The sequence below is a fragment of the Protopterus annectens genome, chromosome 15.part0 (assembly GCF_019279795.1).
Source record: "Protopterus annectens isolate FY-2018-M chromosome 15.part0, PAN1.0, whole genome shotgun sequence".
Lineage (NCBI taxonomy): Eukaryota > Metazoa > Chordata > Ceratodontiformes > Protopteridae > Protopterus > Protopterus annectens.
In genome coordinates, this window is record NC_056749.1 from 576,280,864 (window position 1) to 576,299,087 (window position 18,224).

Sequence of the window (18,224 nt, forward strand, 5' to 3'; positions counted from 1 at the left end):
GATGCATGAGATGCCGCTAGGGTGCGCGTTGCTATGAGAAAGCGATTGGTGGAGATTGCCCATTCCCAAACTCTCATGGCCTCTCGACAAAGAGGGTAAGACCTTGTTCCCCTTGCTTGTTGATGTACCAGACAACAGACATGTTGTCCGATTGAATTGCAATTGTTCCCAAGGGAAGAAAGTCCTGAAGTGCTAGCAACGCCAAGAGCACTGCTCTCATCTCTAGAACATTGATATGCAGTAAGGTCTCTGAATCGCTCCACGTGCCTTGGACTGTCCGGCTCAAAGTGCCCCCACCCGAGGCGGGGCGCCCGTGGGTCACCGTGGGCGAGAGGGGAGAAGCACAAATGGGCGACCTTCGTGGAGATCCGGGAGTGGAGCCACCACAAGAGGGACCGCTTGCAAGCCTTGCTGATCGCTATGGGATGATGCATGGGAGAGCAAGGTATGACCACTGTACTAAGAGCGCCCACTGAAGAATGCGATATTGAGCCTGGCAAGAGGAAGAAGTGCTATAGCAAGCCATGGACCCTAGAGCCCTCAGGACCAACTCCGCTGGAACAGAACTTGAATGGAGAATGGCCCGCACCTGGAGCTGCAGATTTAGAACTCTGTCCGCAGTGAGGAAGGCTCAGAACTCCTTGTGTCTAGTCTGGCCCCTATGAAATCTAAGAGCTGTGTGGGCGCCAGGTTGGACTTCTTTGTATTTATTGTGATGCCCAGAAATGGAGCAAGATGGAGAAAGGAGTCTCAAGGCCAAGAGAAGTAGATGCCTTGTTGGGCGATAAGAAGCCAGTCGTCCAGGTAGGGAAAGACCTGCACCCCTGAAGCCTCAGGTGGGCCGCTACCACTGCTAGTACTTTGGTGAACACCCTGGGGCTGTGGTGAGACCAAAGGGAAGGACCCGGAACTGGTAGTGACTGGCTCCCAGCCGAAGCGGAGAAACCTCCTGAGCGCCTGTCCATCAGGATGTGGTAGTACGCTCCCTGAGATCTATCGAGCACATCCAGTGATTTTCTCCCAGAAGGGGAGAATAGATTGCAGAGTGACCATTCGAATTTTTCTTTGGGGACTGCCAGATTCAAGAGAGAGAGGTCTAGGATTGGTCTTAGTTCCCCGCCTTTTTGGCACTAAAAGAATCTGGAGTAGAACCCTGATCCGATCTGGTCTGGGGAACGGGCTGGATGGCTCTTTTCTTTAGCAGATGGCCAATTTCTGCCAAAGCTGCCTCCCGCTGACCGGTGGTACGCCTGGGAGGGACTTCATCTTTGGAAGGTGAAGGAAAGGAATGCGATATCCCCTGGATATGATTTGGAGAACCCAGCGTCCGATGTTATGGACTCCCATGCCGCTAGGTGCCCCGAACGCCCCCGACTGCCTCCAGAGTAGAGCAGTCGGGCAACCCTCAGGGTTGCTGCGCGGGCCGCTCAGAGAAAGGTTCCCTGGACCCGAAGTTTCTGGGAGCCCCTCTGCCTCTAGGGTGGCGTCCTCCCTGTCCTCCTCTGCCACGGAAGGACTGGTTGTCCGAGCAGGCTGGGACTGCTGCGACTTCCGGAACCACATCTTCTTCTGACCCTTTGGTTCCTAGAATAGGCCTCTGGGGTGCAGAGAAGCGGATTCACGGCAGACAGCGCCTTCCGTCCTTCTCGCCTGGGTCAACGCTCTAACGGTCTTGCCAAACAGAGCAGAACCATCAAAGGGGGCGTTCGCAAACGCCTTGAAGGGCTCAGAAAATGAGTGACGGAGCCAGGCCTGACGCCCAGTGACCAGTCCTGTCCTCGCAGCTCTAGCGGCCCTCCGCATGGGAGAGTAGCCGCCTAGAAATATTTGTAACTGACCTAAGCGTGGCCATTTTGGCGGAGTGCAGAACTCTGTCCTCCTCCGAAATGGACTCAGGGGATGCAGCGTATTCCTTAATAAGATCTCTGCATCCGAATAACGTGTGCCAAAAGTTCAGCGCCTTACCGAGAAGGTCGCCGAACTGAACATCCGCTTCCCCAAGCGGTCCATCATCCGAGACTCCTTGCTCGGTGGGTGGACTGAGGGACTCTCTTGAGCCAGTTCCCTCTTTGTGGCCGCCATCAACATGGCATCTACAGGAGGCCCCTTACTCCAATGGGTCCGGTCGGATGGCGGACTAAGGATCCTATCCGGTCTTTTGGGAATTGGCTCCACGGTGTCCGGTTCCTTCCACGCCCTGGTGGTAATAAGGTCCACCAGGGGTCGGCAGGGGACACCCAAGAGGTAGACGGGCCTGCTTCAAATGCCTCCAAGAACACGGACTCGTCCGAGGAAGACTTGGGGCAGACCACCCCCCTTTATACGGAGATTTCCATGATGTCTCCAAAGGAGACATCCTCGGGGTGACCGTGGGGAGCCTTCCCTTCCTCCAAGTCCGTGTCTTCAGTGAGAGACTCGGGAGTCAATGTGCCTCCTTAGACGTATGCTATGCGGGGCCTCCTCTGGGGGCTGTCAGAGGAGTCCTCGCAAGCAGCAATTTGCTCCAGAGGAGCAACTTGGGGCACAGAAACGGGCTGTCCCAGGGCCGGATGGTGGAAGCCTGGCCCAGTGCAGAGGGAGCGGACGGAGCCGGCAAGTGCCGGGGTCCGGAGACCCTCAACAGAGCCCTCTCCACTACATCAAAGGCCGAAGGGAGCCGACTCACCAAAGGATCCGGCAATCGCTCCCCTCGGATCCGAAGAGTGGATCGAGCCGGCGCGAAGCACTCGGATCCGAAGGGACAGTGCGCCCGACACAGACGGCGCCGAAGGAGCACTGATCCCCGGATCCGGTTCGATCCAGGCTCCGAGATCGGGTCCGACGACCGAGGGCAGGGTCCGTCCGGTACCAAGTACCATCGGCTCCGACCTCCCCGCCCGGCTGCTCGGTTCCAGCTGCTCGAACCCGGATAGCGGGTCGGAGAAGGAGCAATAGGCTTAAAAGGGTGTTGAGCTCCCCGAGGGGGGGAGGCAAGAGCACTCCCATCTGCATCTGGGCCTGGATGAACCTTCTCATCATCCGTCCAGATCAGCATCAGAAAGGCTATGGGTAGATTCGAAGAGGCTACCGAGGTAGGCCTGGAGTGCCTCCTCGATAGCCTCGACGGAGATCGGGTCTCCTCCTCCTCAGGACCCGTGAAAAGCACACAGGGACCGGAGCCGAAGGAGGAGACCTAACCGAACGGAGCCGGGAGAAGCTCGCTTGGCTGGCGGGCCAAACAGAGGTCTCGGCCCGCCGCCAGGTGCTTCTCCTCCGGTCCTTTTAGCAGCATCCTCTCCTCTCCAGAAGCGGGAGTTTGAGTCCCAGGAGCAGGAGGGGTGCCACAGGGGAACAACTGCAGCCGCAGGAGTTCCGGCGAGCGGAGGCGGAGCCGAGTCTGGCGGTAAAAGACCCGCCAAGACCAGCTTGACCTCCGCTTCCTCAGTGCCCTGGGGTTGAACCCTGCACAAATGGAACAACCAGATGTGAGGTGTTCAACCCCAAGACATCTTGACACCGAGTGTGGCCATCAGCCGAGAGAGCTTATGGCCACACTGAGCATTTAAAATATAGATTTAGGCTGGTCAGCCATAATCTATAATCCAGCAAAAGTTACAGAAAGTAACTTAAAACAAAAAGACACACAGGCCTACACACACGCTCACGCAACAGCGAGGGGAGGGAATAAAAATTACTTACTTTAACTTAAAATAAACTCAAAATACACTATAATAAAGGGAAACCTAAACTTTCACACAAATTCAGTCAAAAACCAAAAAATTCTCTGTTTTTACAAGAAAAAGAGTTCACTTAGCTGAGAGCTATGTACCCAAATCCAGTCACCAGCGCGGCAAACGAGATCTGAGGTCATGAGGGTAGAGCAGGGCATTATGGGTGAGGGGAGGAGCTGAGAGCTTGGATCCATAGCTGGAAAACCATGCCGGTTCGGATCCGATATCGGATCCATAACCCACAGGTTGCAGACAAATGAATATCCTACTTCAGATCAACTATTCAAACTCATTCAATGCCAAGGAAAACTGTAATGGGTATAGAAAGTCAAAAAGATAAAAAGAGAGGCTGAAAACCCAAAACAAATTAGACAAAGTGTCTACGCACACAGCAATCAACTTTATGTAGACAGTAAGAACTTCATTATCATAGGCTGTTTACCTGGAGTTTCTGACAGTGGAGTTGGCCATGTTGTCACTGGAGTGATCCTGTTTCTGTTTCCAGTTCTTGAAATCTCCTTTAATAAATCCAGAAATGATGATAAAAGAAAGAACAAGCAAATTTATCGCAGTGAAGCACTTATTAACCAACGCAGATTCACTGACACCAAACGCCAACAAGGCTATGGATAAAAGGAAAAGGGAAATGTCAAGCACATCAGAGTATCAGCTTCTTATTGAAAGTTATGCGTTCACATCACGCTTGCAAATGTGCCAGTTAAAAACACCCAGTTGTCATATTTCAGGACTATTTCCCTAAAATGATTCTGTACCACACTATCACCAACTGTTTTGTTCATCATGAACAGGACATATTATTTGCCCTACTCCTGACTTCTAAGATGTGTGCCTTGCCTTAAGATTTAGCTGGTCTTGAAAAATATACATTTTAGTCCACGCTTTATGTACTGCCCTTCCTGGTTAGCTGTTCGCATCTTTATTAATAACATGCCATTTTCCTTCATCAAATTTTAAATCTGTCGGAAATCCTATAATCCTCTGACAGAAAAATAAGTTGTCGTTAAGACTGATATACATACAATGGCTCCAGTATCGATACTAGTAGACAGAAGTCAAAGCATTTACAGGAACTCAAAAAATGTACAACTTATAGTAATAAATAATAATGAAAAGAAATAATTCATTGTCCAATAAAATTAATTGTTACATTATAGGCATCAAATACAAATGAAGTACAGAAAAATGATTTCATGAAAGGAGTAAAAACATTAAAAAAGTCAACCAGATTACACATTTGTTATACAAGCCGCAATTTAGGCTATACAAGCTTCACAAACATCCACTATTTATTTTCCTTTCCTCATTCTGCCACAAAACACCAAAGCAAATGTATGTGTAACTGGCAAAGACATTAAGGTGCATTTTACAGTCCAAAACAGCATACATTTTGCTGTGAAACACAATGTACTTCAAATTATTTTTTGCCTCAAAAATATGAATGATATAGAATTATAGAATATTCTTACAAGCCTGTTTTTTCTGTTTACAAAATGGACCCAAATGTATGTAGTGTGAGTAGGCAAGTGTATATACTATATACAGAAAAGTATTAAAATCACCAGAGCAGTCAGTTTTGAACCTGCTTAAGATCTGCAGTATCAAACCTCATACCCTGAAAGCTCTAATCCCGATTCTTTAGTGGTTATAATATGGTCCTCAACAAACTTCTTCCTACTTAAGTTTTACTTCCTAAATAGCAGAAATTTTGGACTTAACATGATTAAGCATGATAACAGTACCATGCATTGTACCGGGAAGCACCACGCATTTTACATTCTGCAGATTTTAAAATACATTAAAAAAATTCTTATAAAACACAACATTAGGAAACAGAATACTATTTTTACATGTGAAAAGTTTTACATTTGTGGACCTTTGGTCTAAGCCCTTTACTTTCAGTACAGACATGTTTGCATATATGGATGGGCAGTTAGTACAGATGAGGGAAAGTCTAAGTGACTAAATAATTCACTGTGGTAAGAAACCACACAAGCAAAGCAATTCTACAAGAACTACTGCACAAATAAATATTATGTACATTCTACTGACCTGTCAGCAGCATAATCAGTACCACAGCAAATATATCTGGATATTTTGCTAGAACACCTGGTACATCCATAGAGATGTGTCCTTCGAAGAAGCTTGACATTTTTTTCTCAACCAGATTGTCGAAAGTTGAACTCCATGCTCTGGCAACACTCGCTGTGCCTGAGTGAAAGAAAATATGAAAGTGGAAAATGCTGCTAAACAGTTTAAAAACAGCAGCACGCTTAAACGTATATTCTCTTCCTATACTAAAATCAGACCAGAAATATTTATTTGACAAATGTATAGTTCAACAGAAGCCTTTTATATAGTTAATCAGACCTTGGTAAAAGCAGATAGTATTCTAAAGCAGAACCAAGCATAACAGCACTGGTTGACAGGACAAAACATTTTATTGTGTTACTGTGCAAAGAAACAACATACAGATGTCAGGAAACATCATTGTCCTTCTCCCACGCAAAGGGAGATGGAGCTCAGGCTGTTGTGTAGGTAGACCACAAATAAAGTCTAACACACACATTCCACCCCCAGTGGAGGATTTTTTTTTTTTGGGGGGGGGGGGGGGAGCATACTCCATTCTAGACTTCTGTCTGGCAAATGGCTTGATAGTAGCTAACACATGGTTCAGAAAGAGAAACAGTCACAAGATCACATACAAGAGTAGCCAACATGCAACACAGGTAGACTTCCTCCTAGTAAGGAAAAGGCACTGGGGTAGAATCCATGATTACAAAGTCACCCGTAGTGAAACAGTCGGCCCACAGCATTAATCACTAATTGCCACAATAAGCTACAAGCAGTGGCCAGAAAAGGCTCTAAGGTCAATAAAGGCCAGGCTGAAGACATGGAGTTGACTGGAGAGAAAGTACAACAGTTGAAGGAATTACTCAGAGCTCTAGCACCCTAAGAAGAGGAGGAAATAGGTGGAGTGGAAGAGGAGTGGCAGTGCCTAAAACCGCATGTGTTAGGACTACGGAAAAGATATGTGGCTGAGTCAGGTATGGAAATAATGTAAATAAGGAGAGCTGGTTGTGGAATGCAGAAGTCCAGGAAGTCATCAAAAGAAAGAAGGAGTACAGGAAGAAGCGGGAGACAGAAAAGACTGACCAGGTACGAAGGACTACTGGTTGGCTAACAACGAAGCCAAGAAAGAAGTTCCAATAGCAAAGAATAGGGTATCGGATGCACTCTACCCACTTCTGGAAAGTGACTCAGTAAGTGGCACAAAGAAACTATATCAGGTTGCAAGGCAAAGAAAGAAAGATAAAGAAGACAGTCAAACACCCTTCATAAGGGAGGCCAGCAATAACCTGCTCACCAGTCCATAGGACAACAAAGGCAGATGGAAGGAGTATTTCCAGCAGCTTCTGAATGAAGAAAACCCCACAGAAGCTGTACTGCTCCAGAAACAGCCTACGATGAGAGAAGAAGAGGAGTCCACCTTAGAAGAAGTAAGAACAGCACTAAGGAAGATTAAGTCAGTCAGGGGAAAGCAGCAGGCTCAGATGAAGTTGCAGCAGATATGATAAAGATGCTGGGTGAGATAGGGGGAGAAATTGCTCCTGAGGGTACTAATAGCAGTATGGATAGAAAGGCATATCCCAGATGACTGGAGAATTACACATACTTGTACCAGTGTACAAGAACAAAGGGGACATCCACAACTGTGGGCAGTACAGAGGCATCAAATTCCTACCACATTGCATGAAAGTTCTGGAGAGGGTGACTGATAAACGGATATGCAGAGTAGTAGAATGCAAGATGAGAAATGAGCAGTTTGGCTTCAGATCAGGATGCAGCACAACTGACCCGATGTTTACAGTGAGACAGATACTTGAGGAGAAGCTAGAGATGAGGACAGAGTTTAACTGAACATTCCTAGACTTGGAGAAAGCATATGACAAGGTCCCAAGAAAGCTGGATCAAAGACAACAGATTACAGTGGTTTGGGCGCGTGTGTAGAAGAGCAGAAGACAAGCTGGAGAGGAAGATTTGGGACAGACAGGAAGAAAGTAAGAGGAAGAGAGGGCATCCAGCAAAGAGGTGAATGGATTTTGTGAAAGAAGATCTGCGACAGTCAGGCATGAGTGTTCAAGAAGGCAGGAGTGTGGCACTGAATCGAGAGAGTTGGCAACAGTTAACATGATATCCCGATCCCATGTAAAAAAAAATGGGAAACGGGAGGCTGATGATGATGATGCAAACTCCAAGACAATGAAATTTCATATTATCAGATATGATTTTGATACACTGGGGAAATTCCTACAGCATATAACTTGGAAAGTTCAAGGACATCTCCCGTTTTTTACTCCAGGTTTTGGGAAAGGCCACTGAATGTTATCTTAAAGTATACGCTTATTTTTTTTTAGCTAGGATTAGGGCAATAGTGCAATAGAAGAGTCCCCATCCTTACTTTCAAAAGAAATCCAAGTTAAAAAGGCAGTTATCAAGACAATGTAGTTTTAAAAGAAAGTTGCATGGCAGCTTGAGGCCAGCACTCACAGATACAGGACACTGCCACGTACAAGCAAGAAAGAACCCTGCAGTGCTTCTCTCTCTCTCTGTGAAGCAAAATTGATTAGCGTATATACTTGGTTGAAGAATGTGTCAGAATATTAGTGTTACCAACAAATGCAATCTTTATTAACAGAGGCACACTGAAAATCCAACTGTCAAGATCAACAGTCCTCCTTTCTCACTGCAAAAATATCTTAAGACTGCACAATAAATTTCTGTATTCTTCTCTTCTGCATAGAGCATCAAATTAAAGTATGTTTCAGGGTACGTTAAAGCCCCCCCCCCCCGCAACATAGTTAAAGGTATGCACCCTTTGAAGAGGTTTATGGTCTATTTCATGTTGAATGTGCCAGTTTGTCTACTAGTTTCAAAATTGCACATATTGTTTGAGTGAACAACATAAAATGTTTAGATTTAAATGTTTTTAAATCTCAGACAATATACCAGTATTCGGTCTGTTAAAAAATAATCAAATTAACCAAACTATACTAGAACTGGGAGGTAATGCAACCCTAAAAGAAGAACATGCCCTTCATCCCTGAGGTGTTCAACTATGGAGACAGAATAATTCAGTACAACTTTGTAGTGCTTCGCAAAAATTAATTTAAAGTTTCGGGTGGTACGCATAGACATGTGGCAAGTCAGCTCAATCTTCACATTTCAAGTCCTTACTTTTATGATATAATTAAATCATTTAGAATTCAGTGCATCTCATCTTGTTTTCTTACCTATTACATAAGAAAGTATTAGATTCCATCCTGCGATATATGCCCAAATTTCTCCAACAGTGACATAGCTGTACAAGTAGGCAGATCCAGTTTTGGGGACCCGGGCACCAAATTCAGCATAGCAGAGCCCTGCAAGTACGGAGGCAATTGCAGCAATCAGGAAGGAGAGCACAATAGCAGGACCCGCTTTGTCCCTGGCTACCTCCCCTGCTAACACATAGACCCCTGCACCAAGAGTGCTGCCCACCCCCAGGGCAATGAGGTCTAGGGTGGTCAGGCAGCGGGCAAAGCGGGTCTCTTCCATGCTGCAGTCCATCTTCTGTCTACGGATCAGCTTCTTTCCAAATTCAGCTACCTTTCTAGTGGCCATCTTTTCAGGATCTTTTAAGTTTCTCTTTCTGCAGGAATATAAACAGAAAAGTAAATAAAACATTAAAACAGATTATCACACGAGTGTTATCAACCAGTTTTCTTGCTGTAGTTCACATTTTATTTAAAATGAGCACATAATACACTTATCCCCAGCCCAAGATTAACAAATTGTGTGCCTTACTTCCAAAATGACATTCACCTGCTATGTATTTTAGTTAAATGAGAATAGCAAACTTAGTAACAGTTTTATAACTAATCTATAACAAAACTGATGAAAGGCTTAAAAAAAGTTAGATGTTGTGAACCACATTAAAGGGCACAAGACATAACAAACCTCCATTTACAGTCAAAAAGAAATCAAGTACTTTGCATACTGCTTTACCATTTGCAAAGGTGTCTTCTTTTTAAATATTACATTTTTCAGAAATGTCATGTTATTTATTGAGCCAGACCATTATGCTATTAAACAGTATCAATAAATCTTCACCACACATGTATATTTATTACTATTTCTTTAAACAGACTTTGGGCCTCATGAATCAGTTTTGTACAGTTTTCCTTATAATGATTCTACCTCAACTTTATTAAATGTATATATGTGTCTGACGTTTCCCTGCACACAGAGTGCTAGTTTTGTACAGTTTACCCAAACAAATCATGCTGTACTATACTTAGCTAGAACTGTGTACATTACATATTTATTCCAGATAACAAGAAACCAAACAAATAATTCTGTACTTACCACCGGTCTTATTTTTTGCTATAGATATTTAAAACCACATTTTTCACTAAAATATTATTTCAGACCCCCTATCCCACTCAGTCTAGGAGGTTTTTACTGTTTGAGAATGCTTACACTGATATTTTCTGCCTTTATGTAGAAGGATTAAGAGGTTGGTGAGTGTTGCACTACATTACTGCACACCTCCTTTGTTTACATGTTAGGGGAGGGGCAATTTATAAGCCCATTTTATATTGTCTGTGACAGAATGTAACAATTATCCAAGCTTATAAGAAATTGGTCCAATCAAGATGTTCTGCAATCATAAACCATCTAATGTGAAGTGTCCTACGTTGGTGTAGACGAGCTGTTCTGTTTACTCTGCTTTATCAGCATTATGGCTAACTATGGTTTCTTCAAGCTACTGTGCAACAGAGAGCAGAAGTGAATATCCTTTTCAACACAATGTCAAAAATTACGATTTCTGCTCTTGCAAAGTGTGTGTGTTTGCTGCAGGGCAGAAGCTCCCATCAAAGCAAACTGGCTTAACATTCATGTAAATGTCAATGAATCTAGTCAAATTTTCACAAGAAATACGGTTAGAATACTATAAAAGGGTTAAACCCATGAATCTGTGAATATGTTTTTATAATTCTACAAATACATGTGTGTGTGTGTGTGTATATATATATATATATATATATATATATATATATATATATATATACACACACACACACACACACACACACACACGCATGCATACATATATACACGTGTGTGTGTGTGTCTATAAAATATTTTTGCTCAGTTCATGAACAATTGTTGGCTTTCTGGAACAATGTTGAAGACTGTAGTCAGAAAATAACAGACATTTGAGTTTCAGACTTCATACATTTCAGAAAATGAATGCTAATAAAAAACCTGTTACTCTGTCAACTTTCTAAGTTTATAAGAGCACTATTTCAAAAAATCCTTATTTTTGGGCCTTTGTGACCCCGGTATTTATGGCTTTGTACACACATTCAAACGCACCCATATACACAAACAAATGCATTTCCATATCTATCTGCACACACACAGGCACACACAATTGCCCTACATCCATAAATCACTTTCCAATTCTACTCCTGAATGTTTTGTTATATACAATCATACCAGTAATAAGTACATTAGAACACATTATCCCAAAAGGGAAAATACATTTGCTGATATTGTTTCACTGTGTTCTATCCTTTATGCAAACCCAGAAACTTGCAGGAAAAAGCAGTAGTAAAGATGTGAAAAGCCAGACCTTGACGAATATCGCTGGCAGGCTGAATGATTGCAATGGCTATATGGAAGCTTTGCAAGACTCTAAATCTCAAGTATTACAGAGCGGATCAAAATGCACTCTGGTATCACTGCCATTCAGCACTGGTGCCAGGTGTACCTACCCTGGCTTGGTGCTTCAATTTCTCTATGTTTATTCAAACTGCTTTTCCATATCTCAGTGTCTTGAAGTCAGTTCTGCTATCAATAAAAAGCATTCCATTCTATAGTGCAATTTTTAGACAAGTATATTCCCCCACGAACCAACACACTTCGAAAGCAGGACAGACAGATACACTTCCAGTCACAATACTGTTTCCCAAAGGCAGTCTTCAATAGTCACCACCTGTCAGATACCCCCTAATTACTAGTCTACACCCAAAAGCCCAAAACCAATAAAACTGACTCCAAGAATATATTCCCCACAAAACAGTGAAAATAACCATCCCTAGGAATCAGGATTAGTTACTACAACTGTGTGCAATTTCTGTTCTTTGGCAAGTGATGTGAAGTTCACCACGGGAAAAGAAAGGTTATAATAGAAAACTTAAACAAACACCATTCAGGCTATCATGATAAAAAGCAGTGACATCTGTTTGTTTAAGCTTCAAAATTCAAAGTATACCAAGACAGTGCTGGATCAAACGATTTCGGAAGACGTTCTTAATGTGAGTATTTACCAAAGAATGAAAGCATTCACCTACAACTGATTATCTTGTTTCTGATGTCTTAAGGTGATTGTTCCAACACTGTCTTGGCGAATTTTTTTTTTTTTTTAAGTTTTTATGTGACTACCTTGTATGCTAGTTTGTTTTGTTTTCTAGACATCTGGCTGTTGATTACATTGGGTTGCTGCTTTTTATCGTGGTATACTGTTTTTTTCAGCAGCTTGAATGCCATTGTTTGGTTACCATTTATCCCCAGTGCCCAAATGCAAGTGCATCCTACCACATGATGATAAAGACCAAAAAAGCCAGAAGGAACAATCCAGGACCTCTCAATGGACCACATGCTTTTATGCAAACACACACACACACACACACACACACACACACACACACACACACACATCTGTTAACCTGAATATGTTAATCAACAGTAATCTATAATGACGGAGGCAAATTATGTTGCACTGTTGCCACTGTTTCTCGTCCACACAGTGTGGGCCAACAATCACCCTAGGCTTGGCTGGCAAATATACGAGTCATGTGTGTTTGTACTGCCAATACTCTGCACTTAAAAAAAAAAAAAAAATGTCATATTCCAATGTTTATTCACTTATCTAAAAGTATCCACAAAAATACTGATACTTCCATGCTAATATTATCCATCCTTAACAGTTATTTGCAAAATCCATTAAACAAATTTGCTTACACATACTTACGTCTAATTTAATGCGAGAGGAGTGCAAGTCTCTTAGGCAATCCATCAGAACACAGAAACCATGAAACAAGACATTTGAGACACTGTAAAATCAAATTAGAAGACACTGCTTCTATATACAGTATAGGACCATTACTGTCACTAATGTTAACATATGTAGTGAGTCTATATCCTGTTTCATCATAGCACAGTGGCCTCACAGCCAGGCATGTTAACAGCTGTTACTGTTTCAGTGCATGCCAGTGGTTCTGTGGAAAAAAATCAAATCAAATAATGTTACTACTTTCCCCACTACAGTACCAAAGATAAACTTTACTGCCTGACAAATAAGGCTCTCAGACTGGCTAATACTCCCAAACAATAAAATAATACTTAGCTTAATTTTGTGCATTAAGTAATTTCTGAGTACTAAACTTAAGGAACCAATTAGACTTGAAAGGACAAAGAATATCAAACAGGGAAGTGTGAACAAAAAGGATACCAGTTCCCTCAAGATTTCTGCAGTGTACGCACACATACTTGTTTTTCAAGGATGGTAAACTCCAGGTAAATTTTGCATGTCTTGCACTGACTTATAATGACTCCCCTGCCTCTTTAGAGTAAAAAAAATACACAATGTTACACAAACTTTCTTGCTAATAAAACTCAAACAAATCAGATCTATGTAATAATCAGATCCCTCCTGTCCCTCTCCATTAAAATGCATGTAGCACTTTTCAGGTGTTGAAAAAGACATGGAACAAGTCATAACCAAGTTATCTGCGTTTTCCTCTAAAAACACAAATGAGGAACAACCAGATCAGCAAAGAAATACTTCTCTTCCTCCATTGGCCTACACATCTTTCCATCATTCTGAACCAGCCCTTGAATTTTAGGCATGTTTCCGCAAGCTGATGCAAGAGCAAAAACTTATTGCAATGTGCTCTGAACTACTCTATCAAAACACACCACGCTCGGAACTTGAACCTTTCCTAACCATTAGGTAGAAAGGGGAGATAATGTTTACATTAGATAACACTCTGTTTAAATACTGAACTTTTTTGGAGAACTGCTACATTTGTCTATATCTTCTTTAAAACTACATAGCTTTACAATGACATTTCCTGAAGAATTAAAAATTAACACAAAGTATTTAAGCCCCCTCAGCAAGGAAGTTAGGCCAAAACAGTGATCAAACCTCAGGTATCCCAGACAATTAGCTACTTTCCTACTGGCTTGCACTGACCTGAAATATTTATTCCCCTTCTTATGCACCTTTCATTCCACCTATACCCACTCCATCCTTGCATCCCATAATCTCCCCACTCCTTACCTTAAAATTGTTCTATAACACACAAAATTTTAAATTAGCCTGATCAGCTCTGGATGCAGTGCTGTTGTTCATAAGTCCATAAGTAAGTACTAGGGTAGCTAACATTCCAGGTTATTTTAAACCTATCCAGTTTTGCTTTTTATTCTCAAACTAACCTACCCATTTGGTTAGAGACTGGCCGTATCCACCCCATGGTTGATAATTGTAGATTATCCCTAAAGAGAATTTTGTGATCATACCATAGATAATCTGAGGGGATACAGAGTACAGAGACAGGGCTTTGAGACTATCCATGTATGACATGTAGTTCTGGCCTTGTATTATTTATTATTATACCATGATCCCCCCAAAACGTGCACGCTGATTGGCCAGCGTGCCCGTTGTAAATCGAGTTATACTAATGGAAAAAGGTCCGGTCGCCCGGACTTTTTTCCATTAGTATAACTCGTTTTTTTAAACACTGTCTCGCTATGTTAAATGGGTTTAACATAGCGAGACAGCTTTAAAATAAGCAACGGAGATCTCCGTTGCTTATTTTAAAGCTGTCTCGCTATGTTATTTCCATTTAACATAGCGAGCAGTGTTTAAAAAGCAACGGAGAAAGCAAGATCTCCGTTGCTTTTTATGTCTCGCTATGTTAAATGAGTTAAACATAGCGAGACAGTTTTAAAATAAGCAACGGAGATGTCCGTTGCTTATTTTAAAACTGTCTCGCTATGTTAAACTCATTTAACATAGCGAGACACGAAAAAAAGCAACGGAGATCTTGCTTTCTCCGTTACTTTTGCTCACAGCTCTGATGTACTGCGCAGGCGCGCAGTACATCAGAACTGCCGCGGATGCCAGACATCTGCGGAAGGGCAGTAAACAGGCATTATACTATGCCATTATTTAAGAAAAGTAACAGTTTCTTTTCTTAAATAATGTCATATAATAGCAATAACCACTTCTGGGTGTGGGTAATGCTATTATTACACACGGTTGGCTTTGTTTGGTCCCTCGGGCTTCGCCCTCGGGACCAAACCACGCCAACCGTGGGTAAATTTAGCATTACCCACACCCAGGCGTGGGTTATTGCTATAGTAAAGTATTTCTGCAGGTGTTCCAGTTGTGGCATGTGTATGGACAGATACATGCCAAAGGGGACATTATATTCAATGACTGCCCTAATGAGGACTGAGTAAAGGGTTAGCCATATCCCTAGATCTAAACACAATCCCTTTATTTATAAGCTGTGCAATACAGAAAGACTGTTCCTATTTGAAATTGTTAGTAAGCCATTAGTATGTGTTCCACATTTTGCCCATTTGTTCCACATTATGAGGGCTGGTGTTCCTCATTTTGGAGATGAAAGGTTGAGAGCTATGTAATGCACTTCAATTTCGCCTAAGAATGCATAGATAGTATATGGCGATTAGCTATAAAAAAAGTTTCGTTCTATTCAATACTTGCGCTTTAAAAGTAAGCTGTTACCAGGCCAGGCAGCTTTTAAATTTACTAAAGTTCATGTTTCCCCGTTTTTTTTTTCGGGGGAGGGGACTATCCCTCCCGACACACCAACACAAATATAAGATTCGAGTGTGATCTACACACAAAAGACCGTTCTTAACACACCAGACGTCAGAATATATTGCGCAGCTTTCAACATAATCTGAAATGTTACTTCCCATCAGACTACAATCTTGCAATGTATTCAGAAGACTACAAAATAAAAATGCAGCAATAACTGTCCCATTAACTTTTCAATACTGTTTTTATTTCAGCTTATATTAATTGTAAACAGCAATCTTAAAATGGCTGGCAAGCACGCGGGAAGTACAGAAAATAAAAGACTCAACTGACTACAGTGAATCGACTTTTTTTCCTAAAGCTATACCTGAACTTTCCGTCCAACGACTGTTGTTATAACTTAGCTTGTGCAATGACGTCACGTCTCCTAGGACATACAAAGCCGCCGCCCCTCTCTTGTACAGCTGATGCAATCTCAACCTAAAGTTTCCTCAGTCTAACCGTTTATGTTTTTAACCCATTAACTCCCAATAGCAAGACTAGCGAATCGGCGATACGCGTACTTTTTTCCTATACCCAACAGAGCTTTATGTAAACCCGCCCAATTTCCTTTAGCAAAATAAATTTCAGTTTTGTCTGGTGCAGCTCCCACCCTTTCAAATATGCGACAGGCTAACCGTTTTATCCCCCGCTATTTTTCAAACATCTTATCCAACATAAAAGGACTGCAACATACCTCAATCAACCCATACCTCTCAAGTGTATCTCATTACGAGGAAAGCTCCACAGTTGGGGGTCTTCTGTCACACATTCAGAGTTAAGATTTTTTTAACTGATATCCACGATAAGTAACAGTGGACTATATCAATTAAAATTAATCAAATGTTTTTTATAAGCATAAAATAACATTTTAACAATCTTGTGAAATTGCTAGCTGAAGCTGTTAGTAAGTGTTCCACATTTGGAGGGGCAAATGAGATGGAATGTTGACAGCTATTAAGTCTCAAACTCGGCTGCAAGAACATTTAAGCAACGCCACTGACCATCTACACAGACAAAACTCGTCACACCAGAAGACGCACAAATGTAATCACAAATGTCTGTTGCCCCGTCTTCGTACTGCTCCCCAACCCATGTACTATTAAAAGTGTATACAACTCTAAGTATTAACATCATTTTCAGCCTGTTGCACCTACTACAACATGCAGTTTTAAAGAAACATTTATATTCCTTATAACTATAACAAATATGTCTTTTTTGAGAAATAGTCCTATAACCTATAAATATACAGTACAGTTTTTCAAAGTACTAATTCTACATTGGCATTACTTTAGACAGCTCTTAACATTCCGGGCACGATCACCTATACTTCTTAGAAAGGCTCAAAACTGTTAATCTTAGTATGTCTCGCTAGGACAGCAATATGAGCTACAATATTTGAAACAAAACGCACAAGTGGTAGTGTAGCCACGTTGCCTATTACCACCCACTGTCGCTGTCCTTACTGCTAAAACCGAATGGGCGCCAAAGCTTGGCAGCCCATCAACATCGTTCACTCACTTGTAGGCACGTCTCCCGATCAACACCCACTCAAGCACCACAACGAAGACATTATAATAGTATGCATTATTTTTAAATTACATCTTACTCACGCTGACAGAGTAGTAATGGTGCGTGTTAGGCAGAACCACACTGTACCACAGAACTCATACCTGTAATAATACCTCTCAAGTGTACAGATTTTCGCAGAACGTCCAGATTTTGGTCTTTTTTCATAAACGGTGGTTTTCTGGCAAATTGGTAAATCATTGAAGACTGAAGTTTGAAAATAATAGCAGACATTTGAGCCCAGACTGCATATCCTTCAGAAAATTCATGCTAATACAAAACCTGTTATTCTAAAACTTAAGAGCAATATCCAAAACTTGCCCCTATTTTTGAGCCTTTTTCTCACTGAATCTATTGCTGTAAAGACGGTCCTTTTCCCCACTAGAATCTAGCCATCTCACTATGAGCAGGCTAGATTCCCTTGGCCGAAAGGACTAGGTCCCTTCAGCCAAGGGAATCTAGCCATAACCTTTTATTTATGGCTTTGCCCAGATGGCTTGCTCTAAGAGGTTGAGAAGTATGCTCCCCGTACCCTTTGTTAACAAAAGACATACATACCTGCCTTCCTCAAATCGCTAGCAGGATGAAGGGCCAGGGACAGAGCGGGACCTCTAACTATTGTGGATAAAACCAAAAAATGAACGATCCACACTCCCGCACTATCGTCTGTAACTACGACAGCGGAGGACAGGATTTGAGTCTTACAATCTGTTGTTAGTGACGTCACAATGACGCACAAGTGGGTGTCGGCATTGTTGACATACGGGAACGGAATTATTTATGTGGGCATTACTTTATTCCTGAACTGTTGTTCTTTTCTTTTTTTAATTAGTACACTCTTTGAATAAACGTCACATTAAAACTTGCCTAGCTTTAAAAGTTGAATTTAGTAGTACAGTCGGGAGTCTGGTAACAATCCTCCCCGCCATGAACAGTTTCGTGTAATTGCGGTAGTGGAAGTGTGCGTGTTGTGGAGCAGTTCAATG

At 42.2% G+C, this 18,224-nt stretch overlaps 1 protein-coding gene across 1 annotated transcript; it reads right to left on the reverse strand.

The window, feature by feature from the left end:
- Positions 1–4,127: 4,127 nt before the first annotated feature.
- LOC122789928 (high affinity cationic amino acid transporter 1-like) lies at positions 4,128–17,943 on the reverse strand. Its single transcript, XM_044057401.1, has 4 exons — positions 17,797–17,943; positions 9,023–9,420; positions 5,781–5,939; positions 4,128–4,333 (listed from the first exon to the last, which is right to left on the reverse strand). The coding sequence occupies exons 2-4, from the start codon at positions 9,390–9,392 to the stop codon at positions 4,149–4,151; spliced, it is 714 nt and encodes a 237-aa protein (XP_043913336.1). The 5' UTR covers positions 9,393–9,420; positions 17,797–17,943; the 3' UTR covers positions 4,128–4,148.
- Positions 17,944–18,224: the final 281 nt, after the last annotated feature.

Coding starts and splice junctions, on each gene's coding strand:
- LOC122789928 (XM_044057401.1), bottom strand. CDS start 9,392: ATGGCCACTAGAAAGGTAGCTGAATTTGGAAAGAAGCTGATCCGTAGA. Junction 5,940..9,022: donor AATACTTTCTTATGTAATAG/GTAAGAAAACAA, acceptor TCTTTCACTCAG/GCACAGCGAGTGTTGCCAGA. Junction 4,334..5,780: donor ACTGATTATGCTGCTGACAG/GTCAGTAGAATG, acceptor TTTTATCCATAG/CCTTGTTGGCGTTTGGTGTC.